Here is a 20,908-nt window from a genome sequence, read left to right as displayed (position 1 = left end):
AAGAGAACCAAAAAACTCTTTCCTGGACCTCCACTCTGCCCAAAACAGTTTAAAATTTTTACAAAAATTAAAATCGTTCAAAAGTTTTATATTAAAATGCCAGAATGACCTGGACTTTCCTGAAGAAGCCAAAACCAATTCTAATAAAACCAGGTGATGGTCAGAGAAACCGACTGGTTGGATTTGACTCTTGGCTGCACGAGTAATAAAAGACGATGAAATATAAAATCTGTCCAGTCTCGCTGTACTGACCATGCCGTCAGAGACTCTCACCCAGGTGTACTGTCGAGTGTCGGGTGTTTTAACCTCCAGATGTCAACGAGGTTTGCCTCTGCGACCATCTGGGCCAGGAAAGAGGATGACTGAGACTGAATCTCCTGTCCTATCCTGTCCAAAGTGCCGTCAGTGCAGCAGTTCCAATCCCCCCCCCAGTATGATGCACTCCCCCTGACTGCTACTCCCTAAACTGTTTTTTAACAGATTAAATAAAACCAGACGTTCAGAGCTTTGATTAGGTGCATAAATGCTAAATAAATTAAAAACAAACCCCATGATTTCCACCTTTACCATTAAAGCTCTGCCCGCCATGATCTCACAGCTGGATAAAATGGTAACATGTATGGATGGGGAGAATAAAACAGACACTCCAGCACTACGGTTTGAGCCGTGGCTGAGTGCATACTGACCCCCCCACCACATTCCCCAGTCTGCCTCATTAACACTGTCACTGTGTGTTTCCTGCAACAAAACTACATCTATTTTTTTCTGTTTAATAATTTCAGATACTAATGCTCTTTTCTGTGGGCTTCTACCCCCATTAATATTTAAAGAAGCTACCCTTAAAGGCTGCATATGAGGAGACATGAAAAAGAGCAGGACAGACAGAAAAATACAGCAGAGAGAAAACACCCTGTGACACACAATCATTTTTGAAATTATTTGGAAACCTTACGTTTTTTCAGTACGTTTTTTCCCCTTAGAATTTTCCTCACATGTGCGACATGCTTTTGGAGACGATACCGTTTTTTGTCACACAGCAGGTCCCTACCTACGACCTTCTGCAGAGTATCAACAGATTTCACAAATTTCTGCATGTCAGGGAAATAATCTGTTATCTCCACTGACCTGCCAAAAGAGTCATCTAAGAAGTCTGTCACCTCCTCCAAAGAATATAGATCAGTGTTCAGTGACACACTGTCTGCCACAGACACAGAATCTGAGTCAATATCAGCATCTGAGAAAACCACTGCCTGCTGGCTGCGCCCTGGAGCAGCCTGAGACCCAGTCTGCAGCTTCTGCTCCGTGTCTGCAGCCTCCACCTGCATCAGCTCACCTGCAGCCCTCACCTGCTCAGGAGCACAAACTCCCAAATCCTCTGCTGTGTGAGCCTCAGCATGCTCAACACGGCACTCAGTCACAGTATTCACTGGCACACTTTCAACAAAACCCGAGTTAGACTCGGAAACACTGTGCTGTGCGGCAGCCGCGGAGGGCGCGCCAGCGGCAGCCGCCGCCGCGGCCGAGCCCGCGGGACCGGCAACAGCCACCGCGCCCGCGGGACCCGGGGCCACAGCCCGCCCGGCCCCACCGCTCACCTCCCCGCCGTCACCCCCAGCCGGTCTCACCGTTTGCTGTCTGTGTGGACAGGCAACACGTTTATGGCCCACGTCCCCACACTCAAAACACTTCATGTTTCCTGAGCTAGCATAAACCATGCAGAACCCTTCTTCATATTTTACACGGAAGGACACATCCAGTGTTTGTGACGGAGAGTCCAAAAACATAAAAACCTGTCTCCGCAGTGACTGAACATGTTTTAACTTAGCGTCTTTACAGCCCAACGCAACAGTACGAAACCCACTGGCAAACTTACCAAAACGCCTTAGCTCCTTCTCCAGCGCTTCGTTCTGAATGAATGGAGGGAGACCAGATACTGTGATCCGCGTAGACGGCACGGCCAGAGGAGAAACTTGGATAAACTCCTCGTCGAGGGTTAATCCGTTCTCTATCAGAGTTATCACAAAGCTCTGATGCTTAAAGAAAACGACCACAGCCTTGTTCATACGGGAAGCATAAGAGATGTTCCCGTGACCCACCTGGTCTCCTACCGCCAGCAGAACCTGCTCCACGGTGGAGGCCGGTGGCGGCACCAGCCTCACACCGTGGCTCAGGGAAGCCGGCGGCGATGACGCCATCCCCACCACGAGGCACCAAGCACACCAAAAAACGCCAAAAACACTAAACTGTTAACCCAAAGTTTCACCAAATAATTCAAACAATGAACATTCAGAAAAAAAAGTGACAAATACAAAAGAAAAGACAAAAGTTTGAACACCCTCTATCGCTCTACCTCAACACACCTCCACCCACAGATACATAGATAGATAGATAGATAGATAGATAGATAGATGGGTGGATGGACGGATAGACGGATGGACTTTATTAACAGACTCCAAATCTAAAACCAGTTTCCTTTATTTCTTTTATTCAATCACATTTACAGACATCATCAGACAGGAAGTTCTTCATTTGTTCCTCTGAGCTTCATAACCTGAAACATCTTCAGCAGAACATTCATGTTGGTCTGCTTCCTGGAATCAGAGCTCAGCAGAGAGGATTCATCAGACTCCTCTGGATAAAGTCATGGAGATGAACTCGTCTAGATGAACTCCAGCAGACGCTGCAGCAGCAAACACAAGCTGATCTTCAGCACACTTAAAACTTCTCAGATCATTTGTACATCCATCACTGAACAGAGAACATCTGAAGGTAGATCTCTGGACACCTCTGCTTCTTTCTGCTCAGACCTTCTTCACAACACAACTCTGCTGGTGTCGTCATGTTGTGTCACTTCAGTCATTTGTCGTCACCTTCTAGTTGTCAAGCTGTCATTTTGTGTAACTTTTCAGTCATTTTGTGTAACTGAAGTTATTTTGTGTAACTTTGAAGTCATTGTGCATCTTTTCTGCATCACTCTGAAGACATTTTCCGTCTCTGTAGTCCTTTTGTGTGTCTTTGGGCGCATTTTGCATCTTTTTTGTGACATTTGCTGTTTTGTTTCTGTCTAAAAGTGTTATTTTTAATATCTGTGAGTGTTTCAGTTTGTTCCTGTTGTGTAGCTGCAGTTATCTTCAGTTCCAGAGGAAACAGAATCTAAATGATGGTGAGGGCCTCCAGCCAGCAGGGGGTGCTGCACACACAACAAAAAGCCCTGATGTTCAGCTGGAAGCTGAGAAAAGCTGCTGGAAATATTGAGACGTCATGAACACACAGATAAGTCAGAACACTGTCGTCTGAGGAACACCTGAGCTGATAGGAGCTCAGGTGTTCCTCAGGTGAGTTCTTCAGGTGAGTCTACCTGCTGCTGGACTCTCAGCTTCCATCTCATGACTTATTCAGAGGTGGTTTCAGGTTCCTGACCATCAGCTGATGTTTTGATTAAAGGACAAACTAAAGACACTAAACTTTGTTGGCTTTCACTGCCACAACAAAAAACAACACATAAATTGTGTCTTTTAATTCCTGGGTAAATTAAACACTAAGTGGTTTAATGCACACTAAAAACTCTGTGTTTACATTCATTTCTGTGTTTTTACACCCATTTTTGTCATCATTTTATGATCTTTGTGGTCATTTTTTAGTCATTTTGTGTCATGTTGTGCTCATTTTATCAACATCTTAACGTCTGTCCAGTCATTTTGTATCATTATCTTTCTTTTGTGAATGTTCTGTGCTCTTTGTGTTCATCTTGTGCCTCTTTGTTGTCACTCGGTCATATTTTTTGTCGTCATTTTGCATCTAAAGTATTTATGTGGTATATTTTTGCAATCTGGTGTTTTCAGTCATCATTTTGCATCTTTTAGTAGTCCCTTTCTGTCTTTTTATGGTCATTTTACATCTTTTTGTCGTCATTTTGAGTCTTTTTGTTGTCATTTCATGTTGCATCGTTGCCATCGGGCCTCATTTTGTGTCACTGGTCACACATTTATTATTTTGTGTGTTTCTTCAGTAACATTCGTTCATGTCATGTTGCCGTACTCTCTGATGAGGTGTTTGTGTGTGTGTTTGTGGCCCAGGTGTGTAGTTGTGTGTGTGTTTGTGCTCAGCTGATGATGAAGACTCTGGGGCCTTCGTCTCTCATGGGAGGCAGACTTTCTACCACCATGTTGTCCATCAGTCCGTATTTATCCTCCTTTTTGCGCCGCCCTCCTGCTCTCTCATTGGCTGGAACCTCCTCTGTAAGCCCCTCCATCTCCAGTGGCTGAGACAGCTGATTGGTCAGCTGCTTCCATGTGACCTGCATGAACAGAGAAAGAATTAAAGACTGAATCATTCAAGCCTTTCTCCTCTCCTGTTCTGAATCTTTGATTTCCTTCATTTTAACCAGAAACTACAGATAAACAGGAAGTCCTCGACTTACGGCACAGTTCTGTTCCTACGGATCAATGCCGATTTCTCCGTAAACAAATCTGTTCTGTGCATCACGATATGATCAACTCTTCAACGACTGGAGCTAAGTTATGGGGTTTTTCTAGTTGTTCTGGAGCTAAGTTATGGGGTTTTTCTAGTTGTTCTGGAGCTAAGTTATGGGGTTTTTCTAGTTATTCTGGAGCTAAGTTATGGGGTTTTTCTAGTTATTCTGGAGCTAAGTTATGGGTTTTTCTAGTTATTCTGGAGCTAAGTTATGGGGTTTTTCTAGTTATTCTGGAGCTAAGTTATGGGGTTTTTCTGGTTATTCTGGAGCTAAGTTATGGGGTTTTTCTAGTTGTTCTGGAGCTAAGTTATGGGGTTTTTCTAGTTGTTCTGGAGCTAAGTTATGGGGTTTTTCTAGTTATTCTGGAGCTAAGTTATGGGGTTTTTCTAGTTATTCTGGAGCTAAGTTATGGGGTTTTTCTAGTTGTTCTGGAGCTAAGTTATGGGGTTTTTCTAGTTGTTCTGGAGCTAAGTTATGGGGTTTTTCTGGTTATTCTGGAGCTAAGTTATGGGGTTTTTCTAGTTGTTCTGGAGCTAAGTTATGGGGTTTTTCTAGTTGTTCTGGAGCTAAGTTATGGGTTTTTCTAGTTATTCTGGAGCTAAGTTATGGGGTTTTTCTAGTTATTCTGGAGCTAAGTTATGGGGTTTTTCTAGTTATTCTGGAGCTAAGTTATGGGTTTTTCTAGTTATTCTGGAGCTAAGTTATGGGGTTTTTCTAGTTATTCTGGAGCTAAGTTATGGGGTTTTTCTAGTTGTTCTGGAGCTAAGTTATGGGGTTTTTCTAGTTGTTCTGGAGCTAAGTTATGGGTTTTTCTAGTTATTCTGGAGCTAAGTTATGGGGTTTTTCTAGTTATTCTGGAGCTAAGTTATGGGGTTTTTCTAGTTATTCTGGAGCTAAGTTATGGGTTTTTCTAGTTATTCTGGAGCTAAGTTATGGGGTTTTTCTAGTTATTCTGGAGCTAAGTTATGGGGTTTTTCTAGTTATTCTGGAGCTAAGTTATGGGTTTTTCTAGTTATTCTGGAGCTAAGTTATGGGTTTTTCTAGTTATTCTGGAGCTAAGTTATGGGTTTTTCTAGTTATTCTGGAGCTAAGTTATGGGGTTTTTCTAGTTATTCTGGAGCTAAGTTATGGGTTTTTCTAGTTATTCTGGAGCTAAGTTATGGGGTTTTTCTAGTTATTCTGGAGCTAAGTTATGGGGTTTTTCTAGTTATTCTGGAGCTAAGTTATGGGTTTTTCTAGTTATTCTGGAGCTAAGTTATGGGTTTTTCTAGTTATTCTGGAGCTAAGTTATGGGTTTTTCTAGTTATTCTGGAGCTAAGTTATGGGGTTTTTCTAGTTATTCTGGAGCTAAGTTATGGGGTTTTTCTAGTTATTCTGGAGCTAAGTTATGGGGTTTTTCTAGTTATTCTGGAGCTAAGTTATGGGGTTTTTCTAGTTATTCTGGAGCTAAGTTATGGGGTTTTTCTAGTTATTCTGGAGCTAAGTTATGGGGTTTTTCTAGTTATTCTGGAGCTAAGTTATGGGGTTTTTCTAGTTATTCTGGAGCTAAGTTATGGGTTTTTCTAGTTATTCTGGAGCTAAGTTATGGGGTTTGTCTACTTATTCTGGTGTTGGCTACGGTCCACAGTATCCTGTGTGAAGGTTCAATAAACCAGCGGAGAACCAGATAAAGTCTCACTCATTCATCAAAGAGGGTCACTACAACATGTTGACCTGTTTTGCCTTACCTGCAGGTCCCTGAACAGGTGCAGCATGGCCACGCCCACCACGATGACCAGGAAGGCCCCCAGCGTGGACACCACGTCCACAGAAGACATGCTGCTCCACTCCTGGAACAGGATGATGGAGGTGGACAGCACCACGGAGGTGAAGGACACGTAGTAGACGGGGTAGACCAGCAGCGTGTTGAAGGTGTCCAGAGACTTGTTCAGGTAGTTCACCTGCACAGGTGAGAGGACGGTAGGAGAGAGAGGAGAGCAGGACCAAACCCTGGATGTCACTGGAGACCATACCTCTGAGAACACTGAGACACAACTCTGTGGTTGTTGTGTGTCTTTGTTGTGTGTTTGTGTGTCTCTGTGTTTGTTGTGTGTTTGTTGTGTGTTATTGTCGGGCTGCTGCTTGCTGTGTTCAGGTTCACCTGTGTTACTATGGAGACGATGAGGGTGAAGAGCAGGATCCAGGTGAGAGGATTAGTGAGAACAGAGACGTCCTGAAACACTGAGGAGGAGACAGAGGGATGCCCACGTTACCCACAATGCACTTCTGCAGGTTTGTTATTCAATGATGTAAAACTGGAGTGAACTTTAAGACAGAAAACGCCCAAACAACCCGTTTTCTCTGCTTTTTCATCCTCTTCCTGTTTAGTATTCATCACCTCCACCATTAATCTGAGTCTCTTCTTCACGTCTCCCTCTTTATTCTTATTGTTGTGCAGCTTCATTAATAAGGCCTGTACTGCAATATATTCTGGATTTTAAATAAAAACTGATAAAATGACCAAAAAATAGACAAACTAGTAAACAATGAGACAAAACATGACAAAAACGAAAAACAAAATGAGAAACGACACGAAACAAAACAAAAAGAGACAAAAAAATCAGACAAAGAAGTTACAAAGCAGCAAAAATGGACAATAAAAAAGACCAAAAAAAACACAAAACAATTAATAAAGCGAAACACAAAATGACAAGAAATGAGACATCGAAAACACAAGAAACACAGACAAAAAACAACAAAAACAAGACACAAAACAACAAAAATGAGACATAAAATGACAAAAAGGACCAATGAACCAGGTCATGTTTGGGGCTACTCTAGAAAACAGTCTTCTTCCATCAGATGGAAAACTCTTTTCTGCCTCCAATGACTGGATTTTCCAACAGGTCAGTTAAAGCTTGGATGGAGAACCAGAACATTGGAACCATGCCTTGGCTGCTCAATCACCAGATCTAAATCCAACTGAAAACCTGTGGAACATCATCACACGCTAAACGAAGAACCTCAAGTCCAAAAACAAGCAGATCAGTTAGAATGAGTGCAACAGGAATGATGTGATCAGAAGCTGGTGGAGAGCATGAAGAGACATCAGGAACAATGGTTCTGGATCAGTACTAACTCCTGGTGGATCATGGGACTAAAACAGACAGAAAAGAAAACATGGAATCCTAGAAGCTGTTTCTGGCAGAACAATGCCATGGATATTGATGATTGATTATTATCCAGAAAACCATTAAAATGTCTGATATCAGCTCTGAAGTTAAACTCTGTCATTACATTTATCCAAACTAATGGACCTTTAGTGGCTCCAGGAATAAAATGAAGTAGAAACTGAAGAAAACCAGCATGGATGGTCTGATCATTGTTCCATGACTGGATGTAAAATAAGAAACAATAACCTTCAGATTTCACACGTTCTAGTTGAACATCTAGTCCAGAATACAGCAGCAGAGTTCAGAAGGTCTTCCAGCAGAATCCCTCCGTTCAAACGAACAACTGAGAAATTCTGTTGCTATGGTTACCTTCATACCTTAGAGATGTTTCTGTAAATGATTGAGGTTTGTGTGCCTAAATGAGTAAAAACTGGGTCAGAAACAGAAGAAGTGTTTCCTCATGTTCCCCCTCTCCTGATTACTGATGTTCTGATTCTAAAGCTGTTCATGTGAAGGAAACAACCAATGAGAGCAGAGCACAAACAGGAAGTACAACCTCAGCTTCCTAGCTGGTTGCAGATGGAGCTGGCTGGTCTCACCGGTATCCATGGCGATGGCGAGTCCCTTCACCGAGGAGACGGTGAACGCTCCCAGCAGCGAGCAGACGCCCACGTACACCAGGACGTTGGACCGGCCAAAACGAGGACAGAAGTAGAGGACGAGGACGAGACACAGGACCAGAACCAGCCCCATGTAGACCAGGAAGCCTGGAACAGGAAGCAGAACCTCCATGAGAACCTCCATGAGAACCCTAACCTTAACCCTCCACCTGCAGATGGATCACAGACTTTCTGTCTGACAGGAAGCAGCATGTGAAGCTGGGGAAGCAAGTCTCCGAGACCAGAACCATCAGCACTGGCTCCCCCCAAGGCTGTGTTCTTTCCCCACTGCTGTTCTCCCTGTACACCAACAGCTGCACCTCCAGGCACCAGCCCGTCAAACTCCTGAAGTTTGCAGATGACACCACCCTCATCAGACTCATCTGTGATGGGGATGAGTCTGCTTACAGACTGGAGGTAGACAACCTGGTGACCTGGTGCAGCCATGAGAGCTCAACACCCAGAAGACAGTGGAGATGGTGGTGGACTTCAGGAGGAAAACACATAGCACATAGCTTAGCTTAGCATAAGACTAGAAATTGGTAGCCCTAGACAGCTTCAGATAGCTGCTTTTAGCTGCTTTTCCCTGCTTGTTAGCTCCTATTAAATTAATCAGATAGTTCCTGATTAATCCTGAAGTCTTGTCTTCGTTAGCTCTGATGAGTTTCTGTTAGCTTCGGTTAGCTCAGATTAGCTTCAGTCAGCTCTGACTAGCTTCAGTTAGCTTTGATTAGCTTCAGTTTGCTCTGATTACTTTCTCTTAGCTTCAGTTAGCTCTGACTACCTTCAGTTAGCTTCGATTAGCCCTGATTATCCTCACTTAGCTCTAGTTAGCTCTGATTAGTTTCTGTTAGCTACACTTCGATCTGATTAGTTTCTGTTCGCTTCAGTTAGCCCTGATTAGCTTCAGTTAGCTCTAACCAGCTTCAGTTAGCTCTGGTTAGTTTCTGTTCACATCAGTTAGCCCTGGCTATCATCAGTGAAATCACATTAGTTTCTTTTAGCTTCTGTTAGCTCTGATTAGCTCCTGCTACCCAGTAATTAACTACAAGAACTACATTATAATATTGCGTTTATGAAGACCGGTGCAGCCAGCTAGCTTAGCTTAGCATCATAGCAGTGAGACAACACCACCACCAACAGGACAGACTGGGAACTACACGCCTACTACACGCCTACAGGTCAGACTGGAAACCACACACCTACTACATGCCTACCACACGCCTACAGCAGTGGCTCTCACCAGGCTCCAGCAGCTTGGCAGTCATGTCCTGCAGTGACGTCACTTCCTGTTCCTGTGGGGCGTGGATGACCAGCAAGATGCTTCCGAGCACGCTCAGTAGACAGCCAAGCTTCCCCACCACGTTCAACAGCTCCCCCAGCAGGTAGGAGGACAGAACTGCACTGAAGCACAAACATAGATGGTTTATTAAACAGAACGGAGATAAACAGGACCACATGATAGTTCCTCTTTAGCAGGAAGGAGAACATTAATCACACCGATGGGGTTAAAGTTCTGAAGGTTCTAAAGTTTCTAAAAGTTCTAAATGCTGCCTCCACCATGCTTCACATCATGATGCTGCCACCACCATGCTTCATCATGATGCTGCCACCACCATGCTTCACAACATGATGCTGCCTCCACCATGCTTCACATCATGATGCTGCCTCCACCGTGCTTCACATCATGATGCTGCCACCACCATGCTTCATCATGATGCTGCCACCACCATGCTTCACAACATGATGCTGCCTCCACCATGCTTCACATCATGATGCTGCCTCCACCGTGCTTCACATCATGATGCTGCCACCACCGTGCTTCACATCATGATGCTGCCACCACCATGCTTCACATCATGATGCTGCCACCACCATGCTTCACATCATGATGCTGCCACCACCATGCTTCACAACATGATGCTGCCTCCACCATGCTTCACAACATGATGCTGCCTCCACCATGCTTCACATCATGATGCTGCCTCCACCGTGCTTCACATCATGATGCTGCCACCACCGTGCTTCACATCATGATGCTGCCACCACCATGCTTCACAACATGATGCTGCCTCCACCATGCTTCACATCATGATGCTGCCACCACCATGCTTCACAACATGATGCTGCCACCACCGTGCTTCATCATGATGCTGCCACCACCATGCTTCACAACATGATGCTGTCACCACCATGCTTCATCATGATGCTGCCACCACCATGCTTCACAACATGATGCTGTCACCACCATGCTTCACAACATGATGCTGCCACCACCGTGCTTCACAACATGATGCTGTCACCACCATGCTTCACAACATGATGCTGTCACCACCATGCTTCACAACATGATGCTGTCACCACCATGCTTCACAACATGATGCTGTCACCACCATGCTTCACAACATGATGCTGCCTCCACCATGCTTCACATCATGATGCTGCCACCACCGTGCTTCACATCATGATGCTGCCACCACCATGCTTCAATGCTTCACATCATGATGCTGCCACCACCATGCTTCTCAGTGGAGATGGTGTGTTTGTGATTATGTTCAGTGTTTGGTGTCCATCAAACATATCATCTTGTCTGATGGACAAAAAGGTCCTTCTTCCTTCATAGGAGTGTTGGTGGCCTCCCTCTCTAGTCCCTTTCTCCTTCAGAGGAGTCATAGAAGTCTTGGTGGCCTCCCTTTCTAGTCTCTCAGGTGTTGAGGACGTCCTGCTCTAGTCACATTTATTCATGTTCCATCTTCTGGATTTAACTGGTTTAATTGGAGGCTAAATTCTGATGGAATCACTTCTTTTACCTTTAATATTGATCATTAATTGATATTTATTTGTAGAAATCTGTGTTTACTTTCTCATAGAAGACACTAAGGGGACTAAAGGTGGGACTAAAGGAGGGACTGAAAGTGGGGCTAAAGGTGGGATTAAAGGAGGGACTAAAGGTGGGACTAAAGGTGGGGCTAAAAGTGGGACTAAAGGTGGGTTGAAAGGTGGGACTAAAGATGGGATTAAATGAGGGACTAAAGATGGGGCTAAAGGAGGGACTAAAAGTGGGACTAAAGGTGGGACTAAAGATGGGACTAAAGGTGGAACTAAAGGTGGAACTAAAGGTGAGATTAAAGGTGGGACTAAAGGTGGGACTAAAGGTGGGGCTAAAGTAGGGACTAAAGGAGGGACTAAAGGTGGGACTAAAGGAGGGGCTAAAGGTGGGGCTAAAGGAGGGGCTAAAGGAGGGACTAAAGGTGGGACTAGGACTACCTGATGAGGACGCTCAGGGCGCCCAGCGGAGTGACCAGCGTGGCCGGAGCAAACATGTAGGCGGCGAAGTTACAGGCTTCTCCAGCTCCCACTGCAGAGAACACAGACTTATTATGGACCATGACCACAGCATCGAGACTCCACCAGGACAGGATTTAAAGGAAAGTACGCTCACTCTCTTTTCTTCAGCTTCATTGAAAAGGTGTGCTGGTTTTAAAACCTCCACACATTCACTGGAAATTACAGAAATGTCTTGAAATTTGTTCTGAAATTACAAAAAACTTTCCAAAATGACCCCAATTTATTTAAAATCACCTGATATTTACTGGAAATAACAAAAATATGTTGAAATCTTTTCTGAAATTACAAAAATAATGTCCAAAATGATTCAAATTGTGTCCACAGTTGTTCCAGATCTGTTCAAAATGACAAAAAGTCCATGTTTTTGATCTGAATTTGTCTGAAATGACTCAAAAATGATCCAAAATAATAACAGACTCATCTAAAATGACATTTCCACACATTTACTGGAAATCTCAAAAAACACTGTCGAAAATGACTAAAAAAAATGTCAAAAATGATTTTAAAAAGTACCCAATGACTCTAAATACTCAAAAATGACCCCAGCTCATTTAAAATCACTGATATTTTCTGGCCTCTTCGTGGTCATTTTTCTGTTTTTTGTAACATTATTGCCTTTTATAGTTTTTACCTCTTTATAATAATTTTATGATCATATTTTCTCTATATATACAAGTATTTTAACTGTTTTTAAATATTGTACTATTTTCTTTCTCTTGAAAGTCTTTATATCCTGGTCATTGTAATTTTTTCTCTCCATCTATAGTATTTTTCTCCCTTTAAGGTCATTTTAACCTCTGTATGGCGTCCTTTTACTTCTTTATAGTCAGTTTTTCTTTCTATAGCCAAGTATTTTATTTTATTTTAAAACAATCTTGTAATGTGTTTTCTCTCTTTAAAGTCTTTCAAGTCATCCTGGACACACTGTGAGGAATTAGTTTGTTTGTTTTTTTTACCATTTTTTGGCTCATTTGGACACTTCCTCATTCTGGATGTTCAAGACTTCACATTATTTCTTAAACTGCAATAAATAACCAAATAATTTGGGTTCTGTAAAGCGTCTTGAGACGAGTTGACTGTAATTGACGCTATATAAATAAAATTGAATTGAATTGAATTGAATTGAATAAATGTTGAATTGTCTCTGAGTCCTACTGACTGCAGACAGAACATTAAAAGGAAGAAAACTGTTTTAAAATGCTGCTTCTGGCTGGAATCTTTGAGCTGTGGTTTCCTCATGTGAACATGAAGCTGAATGAACTTCCTCTGCTGTTTGTCTTTCTGTGGCTCTTACTGGTCAGCAGGCCTCCCCACCACATCCAGTCCTTCAGGTAACCGTGACCTCCATCACCTGCCCACAAACACAGCTACAGTTATTTACATCCCATTAAAACATCACAGCCGTGGAAATGTCTCCACAGCAGCTTCACCCGAGATTTACAGAAAACTGACCACCACAGGGATGAAAAACTACTAATAAAGAGAGAAAAAGACGCCACAGAGAGGCAGAATCACTGTGAAAAATGAAGAAAATGACAATATGTAGAGAGATTTAAACAGAAAATAAAGACATGAAAGAGAGAAAATATATTACAATAGTTCAACATATTTAAAATATTTGGCTATAGAGAGAAAATATGAATATTAAATTATTATAAAGAGGTACAAATCACTGTAAATATGCAAGAAATCAATATAAAACAGAAAAATGACAATAAAGAGGCAAAATCCCCATAAACAGGATATAATAGCTTTAAGGAGAGAGAAAACTAATTATAATACTGTGTTAACCCTCCTGTTGTCCTCATTCACAGACGCCAAAAATATAGTTTCCTTGTCTGAAAAAAATCCAAAAATTCAGCAAAAAAAATTCCCAAATTTCTGAAAATTTGTAAAAACTTCAGGAAGAAAATTCAATAATTCCTTAAAATTTTTATTTTTAAAGAATCCCCCAAATTTGACAAGAAAATTCTTGTAAATTTTAAAAGATGAATAAAAATCTTCCAAAGAAATCCTAAAAATATCCAAAGTGATTCCATAAATATCAGTAAAACGTCTAATATTTTCTTTAAGAACATACACACAGAAACAACCAAAATCCAGAGAAATTCACTGGATTTTGGTTGATTTTTTTGTAAATATTCCTAAGAAACATTGTTAACATTTCTTTTTTCATCATAAAATGTTAAAATGTGGACATCAGATGTTTCACTGTGAGAATATTTTTCTTTCCCCATTTTCAGACTTTAAAACGGCTCAGTTTGACCCGCAGGACGACACCAGGGTTAAAATTAAATACTTGGCTATAGAGAGAAAGAAATGCTATTAACAGAGAACAAGAAGCCACAGAGAGGTAGAAATGAGCTTAAAGGGAGAAAAACATCTGTTAGAAAATGTTAAACATGACTGTAGACAGAACAAATGTTACTCTAAGGAGGTAAAATCCCTGTAAAAACTGAAGAAAATGATTATAGAGAGAAAATACTACAGCACAATAAAAATACTACAAATAGAAATAAAATGAGAACAAAGTATAAAAAAGTAATTCTCTCTGCATGATGATTCTTACCTACAACTCTCCACCATAAAGAATAAAAGTGACATGAGGGACTACTTTCAGCAGCGGATGAATCCACAGAAAGCACTGCGGCGCTCACCTGCTCTGGTCTGTCCCTTCCCAGCCAATCGGAGGAGGGCTTTCTTCTTCAGGATGACGCTGCCACCAATCAGGACGGCCGACAGAAGGGCGAGAGTCAGACCAAGCCACAGCTGGTAGCTCCTGGAGGACGGGACACCTGGAGGACAGGAGAGGACAGGAGAGGACAGGAGAGGACAGGAGATGACAGGAGAGGACAGGAGTGGACAGGAGAGGACAGGAGAGGACATGAGAGGACAGGAGAGGACAGGTGAGGACATGAGAGGACATGTGAGGACAGGTGAGGACATGAGAGGACATGTGAGGACAGGTGAGGACAGGAGAGGACATGTGAGGACAGGTGAGGACAGGAGAGGACATGTGAGGACATGTGAGGACAGGTGAGGACATGAGAGGACAGGTGAGGACAGGAGAGGACATGAGAGGACATGAGAGGACATGTGAGGACAGGAGAGGACAGGAGTGGACAGGAGAGGACATGAGAGGACATGAAAGGACAGGAGAGGACAGGAGAGGACAGGAGTGGACAGGAGAGGACAGGAGAGGACATGAGAGGACAGGAGAGGACAGGAGAGGACAGGAGAGGACAGGTGAGGACATGAGAGGACATGTGAGGACAGGTGAGGACATGAGAGGACATGTGAGGACAGGTGAGGACAGGAGAGGACATGTGAGGACATGTGAGGACAGGTGAGGACATGAGAGGACAGGTGAGGACAGGAGAGGACATGAGAGGACAGGAGAGGACATGTGAGGACAGGAGAGGACAGGAGAGGACATGAGAGGACATGAGAGGACATGAGAGGACAGGAGAGGACATGAGAGGACATGAAAGGACAGGTGAGGACAGGAGAGGATATGAGAGGACATGTGAGGACAGGTGAGGACAGGAGAGGACATGTGAGGACATGTGAGGACAGGAGAGGACAGGAGAGGACAGGAGAGGACATGTGAGGACATGTGAGGACATGAGAGGACATGAGAGGAAGAGGAGAGGACAGGAGAGGACAGGAGAGGACATGAGAGGACATGTGAGGACATGAGAGGAACAGGAGAGGACAGGAGAGGACAGGAGAGGACATGAGAGGACAGGAGAGGACATGAGAGGACATGTGAGGACAGGTGAGGACAGGAGAGGACATGTGAGGACAGGTGAGGACAGGAGAGGACAGGAGAGGACATGAGAGGACAGGTGAGGACAGGAGAGGACAGGAGAGGACATGAGAGGACAGGTGAGGACATGAGAAGACAGGTGAGGACATGAGAGGAAAGGAGAGGACAGGAGAGGACAGGTGAGGACATGAGAGGAAGAGGAGAGGACAGGAGAGGACATGTGAGGACATGTGAGGACAGGAGAGGACAGGAGAGGACAGGAGAGGACATGTGAGGACATGTGAGGACATGAGAGGACATGAGAGGAAGAGGAGAGGACATGAGAGGACAGGAGAGGACATGAGAGGACATGTGAGGACATGAGAGGAAGAGGAGAGGACAGGAGAGGACAGGAGAGGACAGGTGAGGACAGGAGAGGACAGGTGAGGACAGGAGAGGACATGAGAGGACAGGTGAGGACATGAGAGCACAGGAGAGGACAGGTGAGGACAGGAGAGGACATGAGAGAACAGGTGAGGACAGGTGAGGACATGAGAAGACAGGTGAGGACATGAGAGGACAGGTGAGGACAGGAGAGGACATGAGAGAACAGGTGAGGACATGAGAGGACATGAGAAGACAGGTGAGGACATGAGAGGACATGAGAAGACAGGTGAGGACATGAGAGGACAGGTGAGGACAGGAGAGGACATGAGAGGACAGGTGAGGACATGAGAAGACAGGTGAGGACATGAGAGGAAAGGAGAGGACAGGAGAGGACAGGTGAGGACATGAGAGGAAGAGGAGAGGACAGGAGAGGACATGAGAGGACACCAGGTGTGTGTGAATTCGGACACATTTTGAGTGAATCTGAACATATTTTAGCAAATTTGGACAAAATTTGAGTAAATTTGGACAATTTGACAAAATTTTGACAAATTTTGATTGAATGTGGACAAATTCTGAGTAACTTGGAAAATGTTTGAATAAATTGGACAAATTTTGACAAATTTTGAGAAAATCTGTCGACATTTTGACTAATTTTGTCCTACCTTTGACTAAATTTTGACAAATTGTCAGTAAATTTTGACACATTTGGACATATTTTGAGTAAATTGGATGAATTTTGAGTAAATTTGAGTAAATTTGGACAAATGTTGAGTAATATTAATAAGACAGGTGTGTCCTCTTCAGGTGTTTGTGCTCCAGGTGTGTGTTCAGCACACCTGGAGAAACAACCTGCTGATGGTCGCCGTGACAACAAGCTGCTGACCAATCAGAAGGCGTGTTGCTGACGTAGAACTCAGAGCTACATGAGGTTTGATTTAAACGTTGGATTGTCGTTAGAACACGGCTGTAAAAATAAAACAAGCTGCTGATCTTCATCTAATAAACAGAAAAATACACAAAATGATTGAAATTGCAAAGAAAACAACTACAAAGAGACAGAAAATGACTAAAAAGACGGAAAACGACCACGAAAATGAACAAAAACTGTCGTAGAAATTCAGAGAATGACTGTCAAAAGCCATAAAACAAGCACAGCTACACAAAATCAACTCAGAGACACATAAAGAACACAAAAAGGCAACAAAAGAGACAGAAAATGACCACATAAAGTTTTTTTAAAAAGACAAGCGAGAAGCAGAATGCGCCACGGTGAGTTAACGATGACAGCAGCGATGGAGGCGGCTGATTGGATGGCTACCTGAGCTGCTGCCATTCAGGTGAGCGTCGGCCGGCATTGGATCTCCAGAAAACAAACACACTGTAGACTGAGAGCCGCACCACAACCTGAACACCGAGCCTGCACAGACACACAACCAGAAGCAGGAAAATACAAAATAATGACATCACGTTCACTCTGAGAAACTTTAGAGAGTCAGAGGATCGAATCTGAGGGTGGAAGAGGAAATGAAAAGAGTAAAACGACCAGGAAGGGTTTAAAAATAGACTAAAAAAGAAACAAAATGAGTAAAAATAAACAAAATGAGTAAAAAAGAAACAAAATGAGTAAAAAATGAAACAAAATGACTAAAAAATATAAATAAAATGACTAAAAAAAAGAAACAAAATGACTAGAAAAGAAACAAAATGACTAAAAAAAGAAACAAAATGAGTAAAAAAAGAAACAAAATGACTAAAAAAAGAAACAAAATGACTAAAAAATAAACAAAATGATTCAAAAATAAACAAAATGACTAAAAAAAGAAACAAAATGACTAAAAAAGAAACAAAATGATTAAAAAATAAACAAAATGACTAAAAAAAGAAACAAAATGACTAAAAAGGAAACAAAATGACTAAAAAGAAACAAAATGACTAAAAAGAAACAAAATGACTAAAAAATAAACAAAATGATTAAAAATAAACAAAATGACTAAAAAAATAAACAAAATGACTAAAAAAATTAACAAAATGACTAAAAAGAAACAAAATGACAAAAAAAGAAACAAAATGACTAAAAAAGAAACAAAATGACTAAAAAAGAAACAAAATGACTAAAAAAGAAACAAAATGACTAAAAAAGGAAACAAAATGATTAAAAAAGAAACAAAATGACTAAAAAATAAACAAAATGATTAAAAATAAACAAAATGACTAAAAAATAAACAAAATGACTAAAAAATAAACAAAATGACTAAAAAAAACAAAATGACAAAAAAAGAAACAAAATGACTCAAAAGAAACAAAATGACTAAAAAATAAACAAAATGACTAAAAAAAGAAACAAAATGACTAAAAAAGGAAACAAAATGACTAAAAAGAAACAAAATGACTAAAAAATAAACAAAATGATTAAAATAAACAAAATGACTAAAAAATAAACAAAATGACTAAAAAATAAACAAAATGACTAAAAAAAACAAAATGACAAAAAAGAAACAAAATGACTCAAAAGAAACAAAATGACTAAAAAATAAACAAAATGACTAAAAAAGAAACAAAATGACTAAAAAAGGAAACAAAATGACTAAAAAAGAAACAAAATGACTAAAAAATAAACAAAATGATTAAAAATAAACAAAATGACTAAAAAATAAACAAAATGACTAAAAAAGAAACAAAATGACTAAAAAAAGAAACAAAATGACTCAAAAGAAACAAAATGATTAAAAAATAAACAAAATGACTAAAAAAAGAAACAAAATGACTAAAAAAGGAAACAAAATGACTAAAAAAGAAACAAAATGACTAAAAATAAACAAAATGATTAAAAATAAACAAAATGACTAAAAAATAAACAAAATGACTAAAAAATAAACAAAATGACTAAAAAAAACAAAATGACAAAAAAAGAAACAAAATGACTCAAAAGAAACAAAATGACTAAAAAAGAAACAAAATGACTAAAAAGAAACAAAATGACTAAAAAAGGAACAAAAAGACTAAAAAAGAAACAAAATGACTAAAAAAGAAACAAAATTATTAAAAAAGAAACAAAATGACTAAAAAATAAAGAAAATGATTAAAAAATAAACAAAATGACTAAAAAATAAACAAAATGATTAAAAAATAAACAAAATGACTAAAAAAAGAAACAAAATGACTAAAAAATAAACAAAATGACTCAAAAATAAACAAAATGGCTAAAAAATAAACAAAATGATTCAAAAATAAACAAAATGACTAAATAAAGAAATAAAATGACTAAAAAATAAACAAAATGACTAAAAAATAAACAAAATGACAAAAAAACAAAATGACTAAAAAAGAAACAAAATGACTCAAAAGAAACAAAATGACTCAAAAGAAACAAAATGATTAAAAAAGAAACAAAATGACTAAAAAAGAAACAAAATGACTAAAAAAGAAACAAAATGATTAAAAAATAAACAAAATGACTAAAAAAAGAAACAAAATGACTAAAAAAGAAACAAAATGACTAAAAAAGAAACAAAATGACTCAAAAATAAACAAAATGACTAAAAAAATAAACAAAATCATTAAAAAATAAACAAAATGACTAAAAACAAAAGAAACAAAATGACTAAAAAAGAAACAAAATGATTAAAAAACAACAAAAATCAGGCACAAGAAGAAGCACATGGAGACATTAAAGTGTTTTGTTGTCCAGTATTATGATCTTATTTTATTCTATCTGGAGTCCAGAGCGTTCCAGATGAAGGGAGCAGGGATGAATTCAGACTAGTAATGACGAGTAATGAAAGGTTCCTGTCAGAGAACAGGATCTGGTTCCTTATTTGCTCAGTGGGTTGTTTTGTGTAAAGAGAGAACCTGGAGAACCGGCCCAGTGTTTGTTCTGTCAACAGAGAAGCAGAAACCAGGAGTCCTTCTGAGGGAAACGTTCAGGGAACATCAGGAAAACTCTTTCCTCACTTCTAACTGTATTATCTCCTCTGTCTGCTTCACATCTGGAACATTTACAGCCTTGATTTTCTGCATTTATTCACTTTAAGGATCCAAAACTTCTGACTTATTATGAAGAACCAACGACAATAATTAAAACAAACAAACTTACAGGTCCTGTCAGTGTATATCTCTGGATGGATCCATGTTTCTGCTGAAACACAGTCTTTGGTCCACATTTCTCCAACTTTTATTTGTCTAACATCAGTAGAATCTGATGAGTTAAAGTTTGTTCCAGTTTTTCCTTCTTAATATTTTTACATGAAGCTTGATCAAAATGACTCCAGTTTGGTCCAAAACATGAGAAATATTGTACGAAATGTCTTAAAATCTGCCCAGAACGACTCATTTCCCCCTAAATGACTCTAACATGTAAATAATGGGTAATTATTGGTCCGAAAATATGGATAAAATGAGGATTTTTAAACCGAAAATAATCATTATTATTATTATTATTTTCTGAAGAACTCTCCCCTCCACTGAGGTTCTGTCAGATCCAGTAGAACCTGCAGGTTTCCATGGTAACGGGACGTGAACACACTGAGCATGAAGTACTTCTACCCCGTTCTCTGAAGTATACCGCTGAGTACTGCAGTACTTCTCTGAGAGTACCTCCACCGGGTCAGCACTGCGGTACTTCAGGTGAACTCACCGTTTCTGCACGTCTCGTTCTTCACATGAACTTCCGACATCGCGTCGCTCCGACGATCCGCAGAACCTCAGACCCGGACTGTAAGACCAGGACCCGGACCGCTAGACCAGAACCCGGACCGTAAGACCAGAACCCGGACCGTTAGACCAGAACCCGGACCGTAAGACCAGAACCCGGACCGTGAGACCAGGACCGGGTCTAGAGGGAGACCGGAGCTGAGCAGCAGCAGGTAAACACACCTGGCCCCGCCCCCTGCTGCGGGGTCTCGTAGTTCCTTTGACTCCCCGTCACGTGAACGCGCACGACTTACGTTTGACTCTGTGGCCTCTTTAAAAGGGTTTTCTGTTGTTTTTTACAGGTTTTCTGTGGTACATTTACCGTTTTCCTGTTAAATGTGATCAGCTGACAGGTTCCTCCTCCTCTTCTCATCCTCAGTCTAAAAGCTTCACTGGTCTGAGGACGAAGAGTTTTCATTTTCCATCAGCTCCTCTGTTTTTAAAAACA

At 40.9% G+C, this 20,908-nt stretch overlaps 1 protein-coding gene across 1 annotated transcript; it reads right to left on the bottom strand.

The window, feature by feature from the left end:
* Positions 1 to 2,457: 2,457 nt before the first annotated feature.
* Positions 2,458 to 20,777, bottom strand: nipal4 (NIPA like domain containing 4). The gene is made up of 10 exons (XM_051938013.1): positions 20,405 to 20,777; positions 17,090 to 17,188; positions 14,291 to 14,428; positions 12,928 to 12,984; positions 11,553 to 11,643; positions 9,529 to 9,689; positions 8,226 to 8,393; positions 6,615 to 6,694; positions 6,202 to 6,414; positions 2,458 to 4,297 (listed from the first exon to the last, which is right to left on the bottom strand). Exons 1-10 carry the CDS (start codon positions 20,442 to 20,444, stop codon positions 4,103 to 4,105), a joined length of 1,242 nt encoding a protein of 413 aa, XP_051793973.1. The 5' UTR covers positions 20,445 to 20,777; the 3' UTR covers positions 2,458 to 4,102.
* Between the last annotated feature and the right edge of the window lie 131 nt (positions 20,778 to 20,908).

The sequence above is a fragment of the Acanthochromis polyacanthus genome, chromosome 17 (genome assembly GCF_021347895.1).
Source record: "Acanthochromis polyacanthus isolate Apoly-LR-REF ecotype Palm Island chromosome 17, KAUST_Apoly_ChrSc, whole genome shotgun sequence".
Classification (NCBI taxonomy): domain Eukaryota; kingdom Metazoa; phylum Chordata; class Actinopteri; family Pomacentridae; genus Acanthochromis; species Acanthochromis polyacanthus.
Note: the sequence above shows the minus strand (reverse complement) of the source record. Positions and strands in the feature narration are given on the sequence as shown.

Bases quoted from the DNA above. Each gene is read 5' to 3' on its own strand.
- nipal4 (XM_051938013.1), bottom strand. From the start codon at position 20,444: ATGTCGGAAGTTCATGTGAAGAACGAGACGTGCAGAAACG. The intron at 12,985-14,290 runs GTGAGCGCCGCA...GTTTGTGGGCAG, and splicing joins GAAGGGACAGACCAGAGCAG to GTGATGGAGGTCACGGTTAC. The intron at 8,394-9,528 runs GTGAGAGCCACT...TTCCTGTTCCAG, and splicing joins TGCCAAGCTGCTGGAGCCTG to GCTTCCTGGTCTACATGGGG.